The sequence below is a fragment of the Drosophila navojoa genome, chromosome 3, assembly GCF_054131105.1.
Source record: "Drosophila navojoa isolate 15081-1374.11 chromosome 3, UAZ_NAV_1.0, whole genome shotgun sequence".
In the NCBI taxonomy this organism is placed as follows: Eukaryota; Metazoa; Arthropoda; class Insecta; order Diptera; family Drosophilidae; genus Drosophila; species Drosophila navojoa.
Window position 1 is genome coordinate 26,149,331 of NC_142891.1, and position 17,899 is coordinate 26,167,229.

The 17,899-nt window shown below is 39.9% G+C and overlaps 4 protein-coding genes and 1 long non-coding RNA gene across 5 annotated transcripts in view; 3 read left to right on the forward strand and 2 right to left on the reverse strand.

Moving 5' to 3' along the window:
- Window positions 1-231: 231 nt before the first annotated feature.
- Window positions 232-2,310, reverse strand: AsnRS (asparagine--tRNA ligase). The gene is made up of 2 exons (XM_030385824.2): window positions 2,150-2,310; window positions 232-1,984 (listed from the first exon to the last, which is right to left on the reverse strand). The coding sequence occupies exons 1-2, from the start codon at window positions 2,181-2,183 to the stop codon at window positions 342-344; spliced, it is 1,677 nt and encodes a 558-aa protein (XP_030241684.1). The 5' UTR covers window positions 2,184-2,310; the 3' UTR covers window positions 232-341.
- A 119-nt stretch (window positions 2,311-2,429) lies between these two features.
- On the forward strand, window positions 2,430-4,289 carry DCTN6-p27 (dynactin subunit 6). Its single transcript, XM_030385862.2, has 2 exons — window positions 2,430-2,623; window positions 2,691-4,289. The coding sequence occupies exons 1-2, from the start codon at window positions 2,607-2,609 to the stop codon at window positions 3,229-3,231; spliced, it is 558 nt and encodes a 185-aa protein (XP_030241722.1). The 5' UTR covers window positions 2,430-2,606; the 3' UTR covers window positions 3,232-4,289.
- On the reverse strand, window positions 3,250-3,773 carry Polr1D (RNA polymerases I and III subunit AC2 l(2)37Cg). The gene is made up of 2 exons (XM_018098776.3): window positions 3,647-3,773; window positions 3,250-3,583 (listed from the first exon to the last, which is right to left on the reverse strand). Exons 1-2 carry the CDS (start codon window positions 3,662-3,664, stop codon window positions 3,281-3,283), a joined length of 321 nt encoding a protein of 106 aa, XP_017954265.1. The 5' UTR covers window positions 3,665-3,773; the 3' UTR covers window positions 3,250-3,280.
- brat (tripartite motif-containing protein brain tumor) overlaps window positions 3,813-17,899 on the forward strand; it is a 40,409-nt gene continuing 26,322 nt past the window's right edge. Inside the window, exon 1 of the mRNA XM_089257199.1 lies at window positions 3,813-4,440. The gene's annotated coding sequence lies outside the window, so the exon portion shown is untranslated. The remainder of the gene's footprint in view (window positions 4,441-17,899) is intronic.
- On the forward strand, window positions 7,070-8,271 carry LOC149091939 (uncharacterized). Its single transcript, XR_016196558.1, has 2 exons — window positions 7,070-7,353; window positions 7,442-8,271. It is a non-coding gene; the product is annotated as an uncharacterized LOC149091939 (long non-coding RNA).

Here is a 17,899-nt window from a genome sequence, read left to right on the forward strand (position 1 = left end):
ATAAATACATAAATCCCTAGATACATAGAGAAAAATATAGACATATAAATATTATATATACACAAATAAATGGTATTTTCGCAAGTGTGTTTCATAATGTTTATTGAATTAACATTTTTAGCTGGAGTTTATTTCAAATTAGCTGAGCCAATTCGCAAGCAAAATTTTCTTTCATTTGTTTACCAGACTTTTCTAAGCCTCAAGATATTTGCTCGTATAGGCGTGTTTAGGTATTATACGTGATCCGGACGTATGTTAGTTAATGCAAAGTATATTGAAGCTTCAAGCGAAATTAGTTTGTTAAAATATAAATGCTATAGCTGAAGATTTGATGGGGCGCTCTAAGGCTTGCAGCGATCGAGGAAACGAGGATAGAGGCAAACTTCACGGATGTGATAGCGGTTGAGCAGCCAGCAGAGGAAGCGCTCCAGACCCAGGCCGTAGCCACCGTGAGGCATGGTGCCGTATACGCGCTGATCTGTATACCAATAGTATGGTGCGGGATCGATGCCCTCGCGCGCGTAGGCCTTCAATATCTCGTCGCTGTCGAAGATCCTCATCGAACCGCCAACAATTTCACCCACATTGGGCAACAGCACATCGACACTCTCGGTGAGCCGTTGATCGTCCTGGCAGCGTGCCATATAAAACGATTTGATCTCAGCTGGGAATCTGATCAGCAGAATCGGCTCGTTGATGGTGTCCGTCATCTTGCGCTCGGGCCCCTCGGGTATATCCTCGCCGAACTCATAGAAGGTGCCATCCTCCTTGGGCACATTGTTCTCCTTCAGCCATTTGATGGCGTCCACGTACTGCATGCGCTTGAATGGCTTCGTTGGTGGCTTAAAATCGGGATTGAGCTCCTTCACTATGTAGCCCCATGGCGACTTCAAAACTCGATCCACCACATCGCAGACCAAGTCCTCGATGCGATCCAGCAAATCTTCAAAAGTCAGGAACGGACACTCCGCCTCAATGTGCGTATACTCGGCCAGATGACGACGCGTGCGACTCTGCTCGGCGCGATAACTTTGTGCAATGGTAAATACATCGCCTAGGGCCGGCAGGCAGGTCTCCAAGTACAGTTGCGAGCTCTGGGTGAGGAAGGCCTCTTCACCGAAATACTGCATCTTGAACAGTGTGGAGCCGCCTTCGACCTGGGTCTGGACAAGCGTGGGTGGCGTCACCTCGTTGTAGCCGCGATCAAAGTAATGCGAACGGAACGCCTGCATCACCACGGAGCGCATCTTGAGCACCTTCGAGGTGTTCTCGCCTCGTATCATGATGTGCCGGTTATCCAGCTGGACATCGGGATGCGCCTCCTCGTTGAGTATGGCATCGGCGCCGCCTGGTGGTGCAAGTCCAATCAGCTCCCAATAATCCACAATCAACTCGTGGCCACCCGGAGCTGTCTTGCCTTCCGGCACCAGCTTCAAGGTGCCGTAGAGCACCACAGTGCTCTCAGTGCTCAGCACTAGCGCTTCGTACGTCTGGCAAAGCAGATCATTCAAGACACACTGCAGGAAGCCAGTGCCGTCGCGCAACGTGATGAAGATTAGGGATTTGCCCTGCCGGCGCAATCGATGCACCCAGCCGTAGATTTTGACACGTGCATTGCGATACTCGGCGCCCTTTTCGATGCGTATCCTTTGGGCTGGCGGCAAGCTGGTGTCTTCACTTATTTTCACCTTGCGCGCCTCTTCCAGATTCTGGGCACGCTTCTCAGCATCCTCGGCCTCGCGCTGCAGTTTATCGGCATTCTTCTGACTCTCGCGCACAAATATCTTTTGGATTTTCTTCAGCTGTGACTTGGCTGCCGGCTCGTAAAGCTCGCTGTTCTTTGGGTCCTTGCTATCCACATAAATGGTGGGGAAGGGCTCTTTAGCGGCATGACGCATCGCTTGCAAAATGGTTTTATAAGGATTTGTCTCGCTGCCATCGCCTGACTCATCGCTTCCACGCTTTTCCGATGTAAAGAGCGCACCTAAAATTACCAATACCAAATGGTAAGAACTTTTATCGGTAAACGCACACAAATAAGCATATTTAAACACAATTACACACATACATACACATATACGTATATTGGCAACGTGGACGACCGAAAATGCCGCATTGCCATTTATTAGTCGTTAAATGTAATACTTACTCATGCTTAGATCAGCCATCTGTTCGGTAGGCATTTTGCTTGAATTATGACAAATATTTTCCAAGTAACTATTTATAAGTTCACAGCTTACTTAGAAAAACTGCATCCGAATTGCATCAGCTTACACACAAAGCAGACCGTTGGTATATTAAAGCAATGGGAATTTTTTTTAACAGCGTGGCATAACATTTTCCCAAATGTGTACTGTTATTAACAGTCAGCATGAATTTCATTTCTAATAAAAAACACTACACTAAAAATATGTTCATATATAAGTTAAGCTATGATTATACAAATTATATTATTTAGTTATAATAGTTAATTACTTAAACTTATTCCAAAGTTGTCATAATAATTAAACAGCTGTTTCGATTAATACCATATATCGACTAGTCGATTATTACCATTTTGAGCAAGAAACGTAAACATCCAGGGAAAAGTGAATGCAATTTTTGCAATGCCTGTTGAAAATAAGTATGCATACAAAACAGCTAGACAATAACTAATAATTTACACAAAACATTAATTTATTTCAATTCAGCGTGAAAATACTGCCCAAGTCGGTAGTATGCGAAGAGAGTACACTTCGTGGTGACATCACCTTTTCCGCTGGCTGCGTTGTCCATCCCAGTGCAACGATTATTGCTGAAGCTGGCCCAATTATTATTGGCGAAAATTGCATTGTGGAGGAGTATGCAACCATTGCGCATCGTTTGGCAGACGGCGCCAGCTGGGATGCCAATAATATTCTGAGCATCGGCAGTCACAATGTCTTCGAAGTGGGCTGCACCGTGGAGGCGGCACGGATTGGCGACAAGAATGTATTTGAAAGCAAGAGCTTTGTGGGCCGTGGAGTGACCGTGTCCAGTGGCTGTGTAATTGGAGCTGGCATTCAAATGCGCACCGCTCAATTGATGCCCGAAAACACCATTGTATATGGCCAACAGGCGCTTCAACGCGAGGCCATCGAGAAACAGGGCTCGCAAACATTGCAGATCGACTTCCTTAGGAAGGTGCTGCCCAACTATCATCACCTGCGCAAGCCAAACTATGATCCGAAGAAAGCACGCAGTGTTGTCTAGATTAATAGTGAAGACTCATTTCCATAGGCTAGCATATATATGTAATGTATTAATTAATCTCTACAACTGTGGCATTAAACGTATTCATCTCTTTCTCAAATGTTTCTATTGTATGATCGCACAGCGCCTCCAGATCCTCCAGCCCTCGCTTGAGCAGATCTATTGCACGCTCTCGATGCGACTGTATGCGGAAATGTAGCTTCTGCTCGGTGGGATGTGGTATCGTATAGCCGCAGAAATCGACCTCCGGATAGCGAGCTATAATTGTTTTCAGTGCATTGCCGAGCGTGTGGCCCTCGTTAATAAAAACAAATGTGCGAGAGCCATCGCCATTTTTCTCATCGCCGGCAAGCTAAGACACGCAGACTTTGATTTAGCTTTCAATTTTCATATAGATTATTATTTCAGTAAATACCTCTGCTAATGCGCCCATTGTGCAGTAAATTCAACAGCTTCTCTAAACAGATTTTTTTCATAAGAAACGTGCGCTATACTTATCGGAACTTCTTCAGTCTTGGCAACCCTGTGCCATGGCTATCGATAAAAAATAGTTGCTGGCTTTCGATGTCTTGCAACACTCGTGTTCTTCTTGCACAGACAGCGAGAACACGCTCGAAATTTAATCACTGCGAATTTAGAAACACAACATTGTTATTATTTTTTAATTAGTGCAATCGTTATTTAGGACGCAAGAACGATCAATTTTTAGTGTAATTCAAAGCTTGTAACTGAAAAAAGAAGAAAAAGAAATTGGCAAACCGAACAGAAACACAAACAGCAACATAAGCATATTGCAAACATTAAAACGCCGCGAGTGTGTTTGTATTTGTGTTTGTGCAAGTGCATACATGTGGCTATGCGTACGTGTGTGCGCCTGTGTTTGGAATCAACAAAAAGTCGTATACAGCAGAAAAGGCGGCAAAAGAAACATAACAGCGACTGCACATGATATGCAAAGCGAGGCGACAAAAAAAATGCAACTGCAAACATAATTATTTGTGCAATGCATTTAACGTGAACGTCGTGAACGTCTTACTGCTCCGAAAAAAAAACAAAAAGCACCGACATTTCGAACGAGCACAAGAGTTTTTGCAGCACTTCGCTTAGTGCGTCAATGCAGGCAGGAATAAAGAAAGAAACGGCGAAAATAAACTGCAGTGAGCCAACAATAACAACAAGCACAAAACAGAAACGCCGAATGGAATACAGGTTTGTGCAAAAGCAGCAAATAAATCAAATAAGAAAAAAAAAACTTCAAATCAGCTCTTTGTGTATATAAATGCACCCAAAGTATATTTTTATTGAAAATATATTTACCAAAAAGGTGTCATTTTTTATGAATCTCTTTTTGTTGTGTTTACCACGCCTCCCCTCGGTGTAGTATATGTACAATGCATCAGTGTGTGTGTCTGTGTTTGTCATACACACACACACAATTTAAAATTATGCAAATTCATGCACACTGGCAGCCGTTGCGCTGCCGACGCTGAGCGTGCGCAAAGGCGGAAGCGTATGCTAGAAGACCAGTTCGCGCTGCCAATGTTCAATTCTGTTATTCTTTTTTATCCGCTGTTATTTCAATACATACATGTTGTACATAAAAGTGTGTATATTTTATGTACATATTTATATTATTAGTTTAATAGTTGCTAGGTCGTTCGGTTCTCCAACCTATTTTGAATTTATTTTATTTTTATTTTTACTTATAAATACATGTTCTGCCAGAAAATAATGCCCTGCGACTCATTCGTTTAGTGGTGGAAGTGGTGGCGGCAGCGACGTCGCGTCGTCGTCATCGTTGCTCACATCTGTTGTTTGTTAAAGCAGCCTGTCTTTGACTGTTCGCTCGCCTGTCTCTTTACTTGGGGGTGACTAATGCAAAATCATGTTCCGTTATCTCAAAACGTTTCTCATGTCCCGGTGTCCAATCCAGATCCACACCCACACACACACACAAACGTATACAGCTTAAGCGTGTGTTGTAATAGCGGAGTTTTTTGAGTGACTGTGTGTGTGTGTCGATGGCGCCGTTTCATGTTTCACTCAATGTAATGCGTTCCTCTTACATATACAAACATATTTGCAATTTGGTCTAGCTGCGTTTCGTTCTCTACTCGTTCCCCCCATTATGCTCTGAACCCTTTGGAAGTGCATTTCCATGTATACATACATACATACACAAAATGCACATGAAAAGCATGCGTACAGTGGTGTGTGTTCATTTGTGCTCTTAAGTTCATTACAGCAGCTGCTATATTCATGTTCATCAACATATGGCATTTTGTTTAATCGAGTAATGATCAATTTCTTTATTGTCAAAACATTGATGTAAATATTTCTGGAAAGCAAATGTAATTTTTCTTGAACCGCTCATGCCATATTGTTTCATAAACATACATACATACATACTTCCGAATATGTATTCATATGCAGGAAAATGTATGAGATCCAGCGTTAGACTAGATATTTGATAATTAACAATAAATAGGGTAGTGATTGCAGAGAAAGATATCAACTAATCGGGCCTCAGAGGTAATTCGATTCTTCGTTCGCTAATTTCGTTTTCGGTTTCCTGCTGTAGTAATGAGAAGAATATGCGAAACAATGAGAATGAAATGCTGTCTCATGTTGCCATACATACGTATACATATGTATATGTATATGTATGTATGTAATAACGTAAACATATTTGTGTCTGGCCGGGTCACAGGCTTTATGCCAGCATCGTTTGCTTGCTGGCTGTCTGACTGTCAAGGGAACAACGACGACCGCGGCAGACCATGAAAACTAAAAACCCTGTCCGGGCGTCGTCAACACAGACAAGGCAATGGCACATACCACGGCAACATCCTGTGCAGCAACCACGAAATAATACAAAAAAAAAAAGCAAAGAGAAGAAAAAAAAACCTGACATCTTCTGGCTGATGTTCCCTTGCCGCTTACAAGTTTGGATTCGCCCAGACTGTCCAGCCGCCGCCTGCATCCGTTACGGCTTCGACGATATGGATATAAAAATATGTACACAAGTGTGTGTGTATGTGTATGTGTGTACCTATGGCGAAAAACAAACACGAAGAGGACATTGAACGCCATCGTTCGTTCATCGTGAGAGCTACAGAAAGGAGGCGGCGGTAGCATTTTTAGAATTCCAAAAATCAACAAAAACAAAAAGCACCAAATGACGAGAGCAGACAACAGAAATAACAACAAATACAATAACAATCCAGACAGGGCCAGTGCTAGGGCACGTCTGGCAGCACTGCAACGTCCAGTTTTTGTTTCCAATTTTATTTTTGAAGCTGCATAAGTGATCGACTTGATGCATACAGAGCATCGATAAAATTAATAGGTATACACGTTAAGTGTTGTCTGCTTACTGCATTATTACGAGTCCTTAGTACCAGGGTTGCAATATGAGCAAGCAAAATTTGCGTAAATGATTTGCCAGATCCCATCGTACTATCATTACATGTACATATCCTTAACTTAGGCATGCATGTTAACTGCATGTGCACAAGGCTCACCGTTAGTCCTCGTGACTAGGGCTGACCAATGAGCAAGCGTAATCCACGAAAACGATATTGCTAGATCACAACGTTTTATCGATAAAATGGTACATTCTGTTAACTATCTATCGAGTCTGGTTCTTGCAAATCATAGGATTTGGTGTATAAGTTGTAGTATATTATAATAGAGTATATAAATTAACGTATAAACACCCATATATGTATATATATATATATATATATATATATATATATATATCTTGGCGGCTATGTCCTGTGCAAAACAGCATACAGCGTGCACATGCATACAAACATATGCATGTATGTATATACAGCGCATGTGTGTGTGTGTGTGTGTGTGTGCAGTTTCATTTCATTTTCGTTTCACTTTTTGCCATTGCCTGTTTCTGCTTCCTTCTTTTATTGTTTTACTTTTACAGCTGCCACTTTTTCAACTTGCATTTTTGCCCTTCCCGTTTATTTATCCTGCTGCTGCTGCTGTTGCGGCTGCCTTTGTTGTTGTTGCTGTTGCTTTGTGTGTTTTTGGCAAGGGTGGAATACACAGCGCTCGACGCTTCATCGCAGCCGTCGCACAAAACAAAAATTTATAACATTCGTATGTCTGGCTTTGATCCTTTTGGGTTTGCTTTTATTATTTTCATTTATTCATTTTGTTTTTTTCTTCTTCTTCTTTCATGGCTCAGACGTCTGTCTGGCCACCACCATCAGCAGCGCCACCCCTAGTTGAGCATTAGAGGGAGAAAGTGTCTTGCAAATAAATAAATAGTCATGTCAGCCATAATATTAATGCCCCAAAATAGATGGAAGGTGGTGTGCAGAGAGCTTACGTTTGGGGGCGACGGACGGACAGACGACGGCGTTGCTAATCAACCCTCTGGGGCGCTGTTTGCACGACAGCAACAGCAGCAACAACAAGTATAAGATGAAGAAGAAGAAGCAGCAGCAGCAGGAGAAGACCCAACTGCAGCCTCCCCCAAAATATATATCGCAAGTCGGTTTGTGCGTGGGGTCAATAAACTTTCGCGCCACCATCTTTCGCCGTGTGCGTGCGTGTGCGAGAGAGCGAGAGAGAGAGTACATGCTCTGGACCATTCCAGACAGAAACATACCAAAAAAGCAGAGAATTGAAAACCGGGTAGCGGCTTCCTTTTCGCTAGTCACCCTCGACGTTTGGCGTGCTGCACGTTCTACGCATTTTTGTGCATTGACCCCAAGCAACGCACTCCCCTATGCCACCTCCACCTGAACCCCCTCCCACTCACCTACACACACATACACAATGGCAACCCTTGTTGATTTGATTTTCATATGGCTAAGTAGGGGGAGTCGGAACAGTTGGAGCAGCTCTCTAAACCATATGAATTTCGCTTGATTGTGCTTTTATGTTTTTATATACATACATATGAATACGTATGTATGCATGTGTATATGTCTCCATTTACGGTCATACAGTAAAATATGCATGCACCTTCGATTACACCTTTATGATGTCATAAAGGCAAGACGGCTTTAATTGCACAGTGGTACAAAATATATGTATATACATGTATGTATACATAAATATATATGTATATATATGTACATACATGTACATTTGTCTGTGTGTATAGAATGCCTATATAAAACTTTTTATGGCCACTTGGCTAAATGGCTGGGCGATGGGCGTGGTTAGATATTGTAATGCCAAGACTAGCCGGACGGACAGATAGACATACGGGCATTTCCTGTTTTTGGTCTTGACAGCAAATGGCATTTAGCTTCACACCGAACGATTTGCCATGTAATTTCCTCAGCTCTGCAACGACAACAAATAACGAACAACAACAGGAACAGCTCTACTCAGACAAAGACCGCAATCAGAACATCATCATTAAAGGTCATTTTGGTAGGGAAGTTTTAGGGGTAGTTTACAGTTTCAAATTCCTTGGGAAACAGCAGGGGTTTCAAAATATGCGAAATTTCACGCTTTGCTCTCTCACTCTCTTTGTCTCTCTCGCTTGACGTGTTGTCCAATATGTAAATGCGATATAGCCGAGAAAGTGGCATTACAGGGCGGTTGTGTCCTGTAAATCTAGATCTTTATGCTTCACAATGTGTATATGAGAAACTTTGATGGGCCCGAAGGGTTCGTGGGAAATTGTAATGTACTTTTGTTTGCCTATCCCAGAGGGGAGGAGAGGCAATGCTGTAAGGAGCAGCAGGGGTTTGAACAGGTTGCCAAACCCTCAGATACTTGAGACAAAGTCTAGTGCGGCGGATATATGTATATCATATGCATATAAAGTGAATTTCCAAAGCAAAGAAGAATGCGTTGAATTTATTCTCAACTTGATGTTTGGCTTAAAGTCAGAATGAAAGTTTAAAGACCCATTGGAAATGGACTAAAGGATATGCATAACATACTGCCGCAATCGCAATATGTACTACGAAGTCTCTATTTGGTATACCCTTTATTTCAAATTACAAATTCAAGATCAATTTCCATCAGCATAGTCGAATCGCCTTTTCAAAACTGTGCTTAACGCGTCTATGCTAATACTGTTGAGACATCCATTTTAGGGCGGCTTACATTGTATCGTGAAACGTGTAATGCATAAAAATACTATTTCCGAGCACACTATTCACATAAAGTCGTAAAGCACCATGATCCGAGAATAATATATAAGTTCGTCTGCTCGTTTTTAGGCAACGAATCGCTCAGTTCTAAAGCTATCGTTGGCTTGTGATAAAAATCTGAATTTAATTTACATTAGCTATATGTACATATTCATAAGTTTAAAAGTGCTATCTATATATACACTATATTGCTAATATATAACCATTATATACTCTCTATAAATACAAATTTACATAGGTTATTTTCTTTCTTTCTTTCATATCTTCTGTTATATAACAATCCTCTTAAATCTAAATTATTTTCTTGCATATATTGCTTTATCTCTTCGTCTTGTTAATTGATCTGTGGATATAGCTATTAACTTGGATCGATTAGTTCATAAAGTTGCTAAATTCATTAAAATGGATATATTAATCGATTTTCCAAATCATACAGATCGCCTATAGGAACTATTTATATTTTATAAAGCTCTTTTATACATTTCAAAATATTTCTGCTTAATAAAACGAATACAAAATATTAAATTCTTTCCTCATATTATCAGAATAAAATCTTTGAAATACCTAAAAAGAGCATTTAATAGTCGTTGTGGTTTTGTTCCCTTTTCTTGGAACAGTCTGAGCATGTGATTCAAGGCTCCACATCTTCAGACACAGCTACAAAGGCATGCAACATGTGTATACGACTTATATACATATATATGTATCTCTCCCTCTCTTTCTGCCTCTCTCTCTGTATTGCTGTAGTGCTCTTATTCTTAGCTTGGCGCTCTTGGTTGTCTGGTTTAAGCGCACAAAAAGTTCACACGCTGCTGTTGTCATGTGATTGTTGCAGTTGTTCTTCTTCTTGTTGTTGTTGGGGTTCTGGTTGTTGCGGTCTTGGCCAGACTAGACAGCTGTTGAGACAAGTCAAACAATAACATTATGCAGCTCGGTTGCTGCATCAGATCCTAAGAATTACAAACTTTTAAGTCCGTTTGCCATATTGAAACAAGTCACACGCGATAGAAAATATATAAAAATATATATAAGTATATGTATGTACATCTGTATATGTATGTATAAGTATATATATTATCAGAGTTTTGTTTTTTAGTTTGCTAGAAATTCGTTTCGCTGATAAAAACAAAGCACAGAACCCAACTCAAATAATATAATATAATATAATATACATACATACATATGTATACACTTAACTGTGTATATGTGTGTGCATAATTTTCTTTCTGTCGAGCTTTTTGGATTGTTGTATGACGGCGGCTGCTGCTGGTGTTGTTGTTGCTGCTTCCGCTTGTTGTTGCTTAGAAATAGAAATGATTTCACAATTCGCTTTGCCATCAAAAACTGATCACCGCAACGTGTGTAGCAACCCTCGCGCCTCCGGCCCCACTCCTGCTGCCCCAACGTTGCTGTCCGCTCAGGCTCCATTCTCGGCCCGAAAAAAGCAATAGAAAGAAACACGTTCTTTTTTTTTTTTTTTTTTTTTTTTTTGTCCAGCCTGAGTTGCTGATTTCATATTAGATATACATACAAACATACATATGTATGTATTCATTCTTGTTGCTGTGCTTATTATTTATTCTTTTGCAGCCACAAGCAAAACACAAAAAGAACAACAACAAATCGTGGCCTGATGATTCAGCGGCCAAAAGTGAATGTACCCAACAAAGGAAACAAAAATGTGGCAACGCATTTTCGGCTAGCTAAGCTGTAAAATGTCACGCTGTTAAATAATATTAAGCTGATTTTATTGCTGTATGCAAAGCACTAAACAGAAATTTGTAATTGTAGCGAAAGAGCAAGAGGGACAGATAGAGGGGGCAGCCAGGCAAAGCTGAGCGCGCTTGAAGAGCATGGCAATAAAAGGAAGCGGCTGCCCCTCCGCAAAAGCGTCTATTCGTCTGTCTTTTGCTCTACCTTCTCGCTTGTGTGCGTGTGTCGGTGTGTGCGTGCGCTTGGGATTGTGATTGATGAACAGAAGAATACATAAAGTAAAATGTAAAAGTTATCGCTGATTGACTCTAAAATGCCCTGTAAAATTCAAATTGTAATGAAAGATAGGCAGACTTACAATGAAAATGAGTTGAGAATTATTTAAAAATAGTTATTTTACCAACATATGTAAGTAAGTAGCTATATTACTGCATAGCTTAACTCTTCACTTGGTCACTGGCATTTATTTGAAATGCATGCTTACAGCAGCGTATACGCCGTTTCAGGCCATGTGTACAGGGAAAAAACAGTGCGCAATTAGTTTGAGAATGAGAGAGCTTTAACTCTATGCGCTCTGCCGCGCTGCTGCTGTTAGCTGCTAAGTCGACTGTTGCTTCTTCTTTAATGAAGGTCAATGTTCGTGCGTTGGACGCTGATGCCGACGCCAACGCTGACGTTCTTTTCCGCTGCTTCGCTCCGTTTAGCTTGGGCCTCTGGGTGCTTGAGAATGTTGTTGTTCTTGTTGTTGTTGTAATTGCCATTGCTATTGTTACTGGTGTTGTTGCTTTTGGCTTGTGATAGTGAACTGTTGACGGATCGGCGCACAAGTCGCGAGTTCATCGTCGCGTCGTACAACCCAAAGAGTCAAAGCCCAGAGCCGAACCCAAAGCAGAGCTTTGCTAATGGTTTTTCATGCTTATTGTGCTGCAGGCGTGTCTGACGCCGCGGTCAGCCTCGTGTTTGTCTGTCTGTCTGTATGTAGCTGTAATTATGTATAACATAATTTAATTGTTTCAATTTTGTCTGCTTGAGAAGGCACCGAAACACTCGAGAGATGTTGCTTCAGCTGAGGGTTTACCGATTTTCTAGGGTAATCAGTGTGCATAGAACACTCCAGAGCCCAAACCCTTTGACCTTTTCGGGCACACGCATTCTCCAGAGCCACACACGCAGCGGGTGGTAATAAAAGCCATTTAAACCAAACAAAATTAATCATTTGACGCGTAGTTAAAAAATTAAAAAAAAAAAAAAAAAAAAAAAAAAAAAACATGTTTTTAAGCAATTTAATTTAATTATCTTACATAAACCTCGGAACATGTATGTATATTTGTATATTTATTGAAGTTATTCAATACCTGACTTTAAATTGGATATACTTGAAAGTGTGCTTATTATTATCTATAGATGTGTCTTTAAGGGTGTTTTCTAGTCGAGTTCTTCGTACTTAATCATTGCGACTAGTTGTTAGGTTTTAAGCCTCTGTCTAGTTTACTCTAGAATATTAAAATACAACTCGTAATGTTGATGAGCTTACCAGGACCAATATTTTGATGAATGTTCTGAATGTCCCACTGGTATTCTTTCGACTCGAAGCGAATGACTCTATCGATGCATCGAGCTTATTTGTCACTTTCATTGTCTTTTTTGTTTGCTTTCCTTCCCAACTTATGGATTGCTGCTCCCTTTCCAGCAAAACGTTTTCGCAATTCTAATTTTCTGGGTGCTCTATAAACTGGACACTTCGGAATAAGCATTCTTTAGTTCTGTATTTCATTGATCTTCATTAGTGTTTTTGGATATGTTAACACACTTGCTCTAGTTGCATCACTAAAATTTGTTATAGTCAGGGCTTTAGCTTTATTTGTTATTTAGATATAAGAAATAAATTGAGTTGATTTCAAAGGGGTATTGTTGAAGTCGTTTACTACTGCATGGAAGTAGAACATTTGCATTGCTTATCCGATTTCTAGCACAAGAAAGTCGAATATATATATATACATATATGTATATTACTTCGAGAAACCCGAAATAATTTATCATTTATGGGTTACTTTTACACATTCTCTATTGCCCATTGCGCTTATGACTCGTATACATTCGTAATATTTATCTTGAACTAAACAAGCTGAATTGTAAATCTATAATTATATTGCGAACTTACTTTAATTTGTTTTTGATGTGTCAAATTTAAGTTGAGGCCCTTTAGTTGTAGACGCTCATATTATATTATTATTCATATAAATTGGGGAGCATATGTGTATTCAACAAAAATTATTATTTACATTTGATCTTTGGCCTTAAATTTCGTTGACGTATTATAATCTGAAACTGGGTTATCAAAGTATCAAAATAATATTATGTGTTGTGGGCTAGATTATAAAAAGCAAAAGTTCTTAGTCTATATAAACTTGGTAATCTGTAAAACCAAAAATCTCAGTCTCGAAATATTTGTTTCAGTATATATTGGAAAATATATGTATGTACATATATATCTTTCGCCAAACCTTTATAGCGATATAAATAGGCTTCTAAATATATCTCGAATGATTACAATTACAAATTCTTTTGAAGAATGTAAAAAATATTATTTTGCGATTCCTAATATTTCCTTATTCTGATATTTCTCAAATTGAGATTACTAATAAAACATTAACCTTTCTGAAAGAGAGCGAAAATCCAAAGATAACAATCTCCCCTTGTGGATTAAAATGTTGCCGAAGCATGGGCGAAATATGAAACACATTTCATAAAAAAAAACGAATTAAGGCTGCTGCTGGGCTCCCATGGGGGAAAACTGAGTTCAAAGAACGGGCGGGAATTGATGCATATGCAAAATACTTCATACAAACCAAAGTTTTTCAGAAGCGGCAAACTTTCCGGGAAAAATCAAAAGCAGCGATGCAGAGTTTTGGAGGTGTGGACGACAACTCCATTGAAATTGAGTATTAGCCAAACGACTCCAACCTGCTATTTCCAGTGAAAATATACTGTCGAAACAAATAAGAATACCTAACGTATGTCTATATATACATATAATGTATGTATGAATGTACAGATCTACGAATTGGTAGTATGAATAACGTAAAAGTTGAACTCGCGGTTCGTTGGGTTCTTTTTTGATACCAACAATTATGAACGTTGACCTTTCTGCCAAAATTTCCATTGTGAAACGGATGCAAAGGTGAAAGAAGAAACGGACAGAATAGAACAGAACCGAACAGAACAGAATCTAATGACAATTGTGAAATAGTCTGTGTGGGAAGAGTTTGTAAGAGGGGGAGGAGCGGGCGAAAAGCAAGAGCAGACTTCGCCAAATAGAAGAAGATGAAGAACAGCAACAACAACAAATTTTCAAAAGCAAATAACCAAAAGGCTAAATACACACATTTTGGCCAAAAGCAAAGCTCAAGCAGCAGTCAAGGGGCAGAGGGAAAGATGCAGAGGGAAGGAGAGGGATTGCAATACATGCAAACATACTTATATATGCATGTTTGTATATATATATATATTTTTTTTTTACTTTGTGCTATAACCTGGCGCTGACTTTGTCTTTTTGAAAGTTGAAATGCTGCCTAGGCAGGCAGAGAGTCTCAGGGCATCGGCAGCAACAGCAGCCGCAGTCGCAGCAGAGTAGCAGAGCTAGAGCCAATAAACGGGTTTGAAACAAAAGAACAGACGCTCAACAGCGCCTTCTCCCGTATTGCCCTCTCCCCACGCCTCTCTCCCTCTCTCTCTCTCTATCTGTGTGTATGTGTCGCTCTCAGTCTGCACTACAACGGCGCCCGCCCTCGCGGCTGCGACCGCGCGAAGATCATGAGAACAACAGCAGCAAAACAGTGCGCGATGGTGTTTTGGCATAGGAACGAAATGGTAACTGAAACTGGAACTCTGAAACTCATGCTAGAGGGGGTAATCATTGTGGCATTGAACTGAGCAAGATCTGTGCAGAAGTCTCAATGCGAAGGATGGGAAATGGAATATGTATACAAACAAAAATACATATAAATACATATATATTATGTACAATAATGATTTTGTATTAGAAATATAATTACTTTGGCTTAAATGTGTTGCTTTGTGTCTGTCCGTAGCAAATTAGATTTAATTAGTTGCGAAACGATTTTTGTATAATTTCAACTTTTGATAAAGGCAAATAAATCAAAAGAAATATGTGGAAAGAAAAAAAGTTACTTTTAATATTTTCATTAAAAGCTGTTTCATGTACGCAGCGGAGGATTCTCCTTTACGTATTTGTCTCAGCTCCGCTGTGAAATTAACCTTAAGTGACAGTTAGAGCCGCCCATAATTAACGGCATTCATCACTTACATGCATTGCACTCACACCATTCACTAACCACCACCGAACAGCACACAAAGCTTTAAATGCCACCCCACACAAGCAACGCCCCTGGGGGAAGCATCAGCTTTTTTATACCTTACCCAGAAGGCGTATCAGTTAACGTACATAGGTAAGTTGTAACTTAAGCTTTAAAAAAGTTGGCGTTGCTTGAGATCATCGAAGTCGAAAACGAAATTCTCTTCTACTAACCTCCTAATATTTGATTGTTATAGTCTATAGCTTGTTACACTTCGGGTAGGGTATTATCAGTTTGCCAGTCTTCTTTTCTTTTTCATTTTATTTCATTTTTGTCCCAAAACGGGCGTGTAATTAACATAAAGTTTTGTTGGCTGAGGGAGGGTGGGGGTGGGGGCTTTGTTTTTATATTTGCGACTTGTTAAAATTAATGCGTGTACTTAAGAGCTTTACAGCCCCCAATACACACACATGCACTCACACCCACACGCACACGGACAGAACTCCTGCCAGCAGCAGCCATAAATCTTCAGACAGTCCTCTGTCCTTCACACTAGAAATTCAATATCTGCCAAATCACTCGACGGTGAGTGTAGAAGATAGAAAAATAAGAAGAAGAGTCTTTAGTGGAGGAGGGGCAGGCGACGTCCATCATATTGCACGTACAAAATTACATTTGTATGCCATGCGGGTGCCCGTGTCTGCGAACGAGTAGACAGAGAAGAGCGCAGAAAGAGAGAGAGAGTGAGAACGGGAGTGAGCGTGCGAACGCGACTTCCGATTTAAGCTGAGCGTATTTCACCACAGGACGTTAATCACCACGAGACGTTGTCGATGGCGCATGCGGCAGATGTACTAGAACTTAAATTAACTATTTGATGATATTAATACAATATTTTATAATAATGTGATATCAAATGATTAATGATAAATGTTCATTAAAATTGTATATGTAAATGGTAGTCTAAAACAAAATTTTACACTATGCAAATAATTAATTTGTCATTGAAATTGTTGTATTTAAAAATATTTTAAAACATTTTCAACAAATAAAATGACTTCCAACGTTGATACAAAAATGAAACTTTGGTACTCCTGTAATTTGTAAAACACATTCTTCAATATCTAGAGATAATATACAAAAACTTCGAAATGATACATATATAAATTCTCATATCAATTGCTATTTAAACCTTGTAATTTCAGGTAAACATACATGTAGTATTTTTTCTATTTAAATAAATTAATAAACGATGTCAAAATTGTATTATTAAATAATTTATAATTAAATATACACCCAAAACTTATACTATATGTATGTATGTATTTACACATGAAACATTGGTACACTTGTAATTTGTGGAACCAAAAACATATATTATTCTAGAGGTGTCAACTGGGCTGGCGGGCTGGCGGGCTGACGGTCCGTTCCTGCCCACAAAGAGCTCGTGTTTGTAATTTATTGTTTATGTTATTGCTTGTGTTTGGTTTTTGTATGATTGTGCGAGAGCAACAAGTTTATAAATTTAACTGCTTTTGGGCTTTTGATTGTTGTTGTTGTTGTTTTTGTTGCCGTTTGGCTATTCATGGGCGACCCTCTCTAAGCGCTCCACACGCACTAAAAGCAACAACGACAACGGCGACGTCGACGCAGGTCGACGGTTAGTTGGTTTATTGACATCGCTGCCGGCGTCTGCGTCTACGTCGATGCTGCCACTTTTTTCAAGTTCGTGAATTTTTAGCCGTTCGTTGACTTTTGTTTTGTTAACGTATTTATTTGTATTATGTATGTTTCGCTGTGCGCTTGTCCCCAACTAATGTCATTTTAACACTGGTTTCTGTTCTGCTTTGTGCTCTATTATTATTATTGTTGTTGTGCTTGTGGCTGTTGTTGTTGTTGTTGCTGTTGCTGTTGCTGCTGCTTATTTGGTCAGTTGTTTCTTGCTTTCAGAGACCTTAAACAATTTTCGCAACAATTTCTGGGAACGCCAGAAACACTCAAGCTCAAGCTGGGCCTCAGACTTTAGACTTTAGACATTTTGAGAGACCCGCAGAAATTTAGATCGAGTGGCTGATTGAAATTTCCTGCAGCTTTTGAACTCAAATTTAGCGCGAATTTCGGGGTCAGCGCAAGGCCAAAGACAAGAAGAACAAGAATGAAATGAACGAGGGCCTGCAACGCTTTTGAAAGAAATGCCCTAATTAGGCGTAATGTAAGAAGATATCGTGGGCGTTGAAAATTGAGAAGATCTCTCGAATTCGGTCAACGTTGTGGCATGTGCAGGGTATAAAATAACGAATCGAATTCTAAAAATTTAAGACAATAAACCACCAACATATCAAATTTAGATATAATATTTCTCTTTTTTTTTTTTTTGTGTCTCATTACAGGTAAATAAATTTTGTCTCTCGGAGAGTGAGCACCAGCCCTGATCTAGTGAGAGCAACAAAGAGAGAGTAAGTCCACATGCACCAAGAGGGCTGCTATTTGTCTGGC

Coding starts and splice junctions, on each gene's coding strand:
- AsnRS (XM_030385824.2), bottom strand. CDS start 2,183: ATGCCTACCGAACAGATGGCTGATCTAAGCATGA. Junction 1,985..2,149: donor GATGGCTGATCTAAGCATGA/GTAAGTATTACA, acceptor TGGTAATTTTAG/GTGCGCTCTTTACATCGGAA.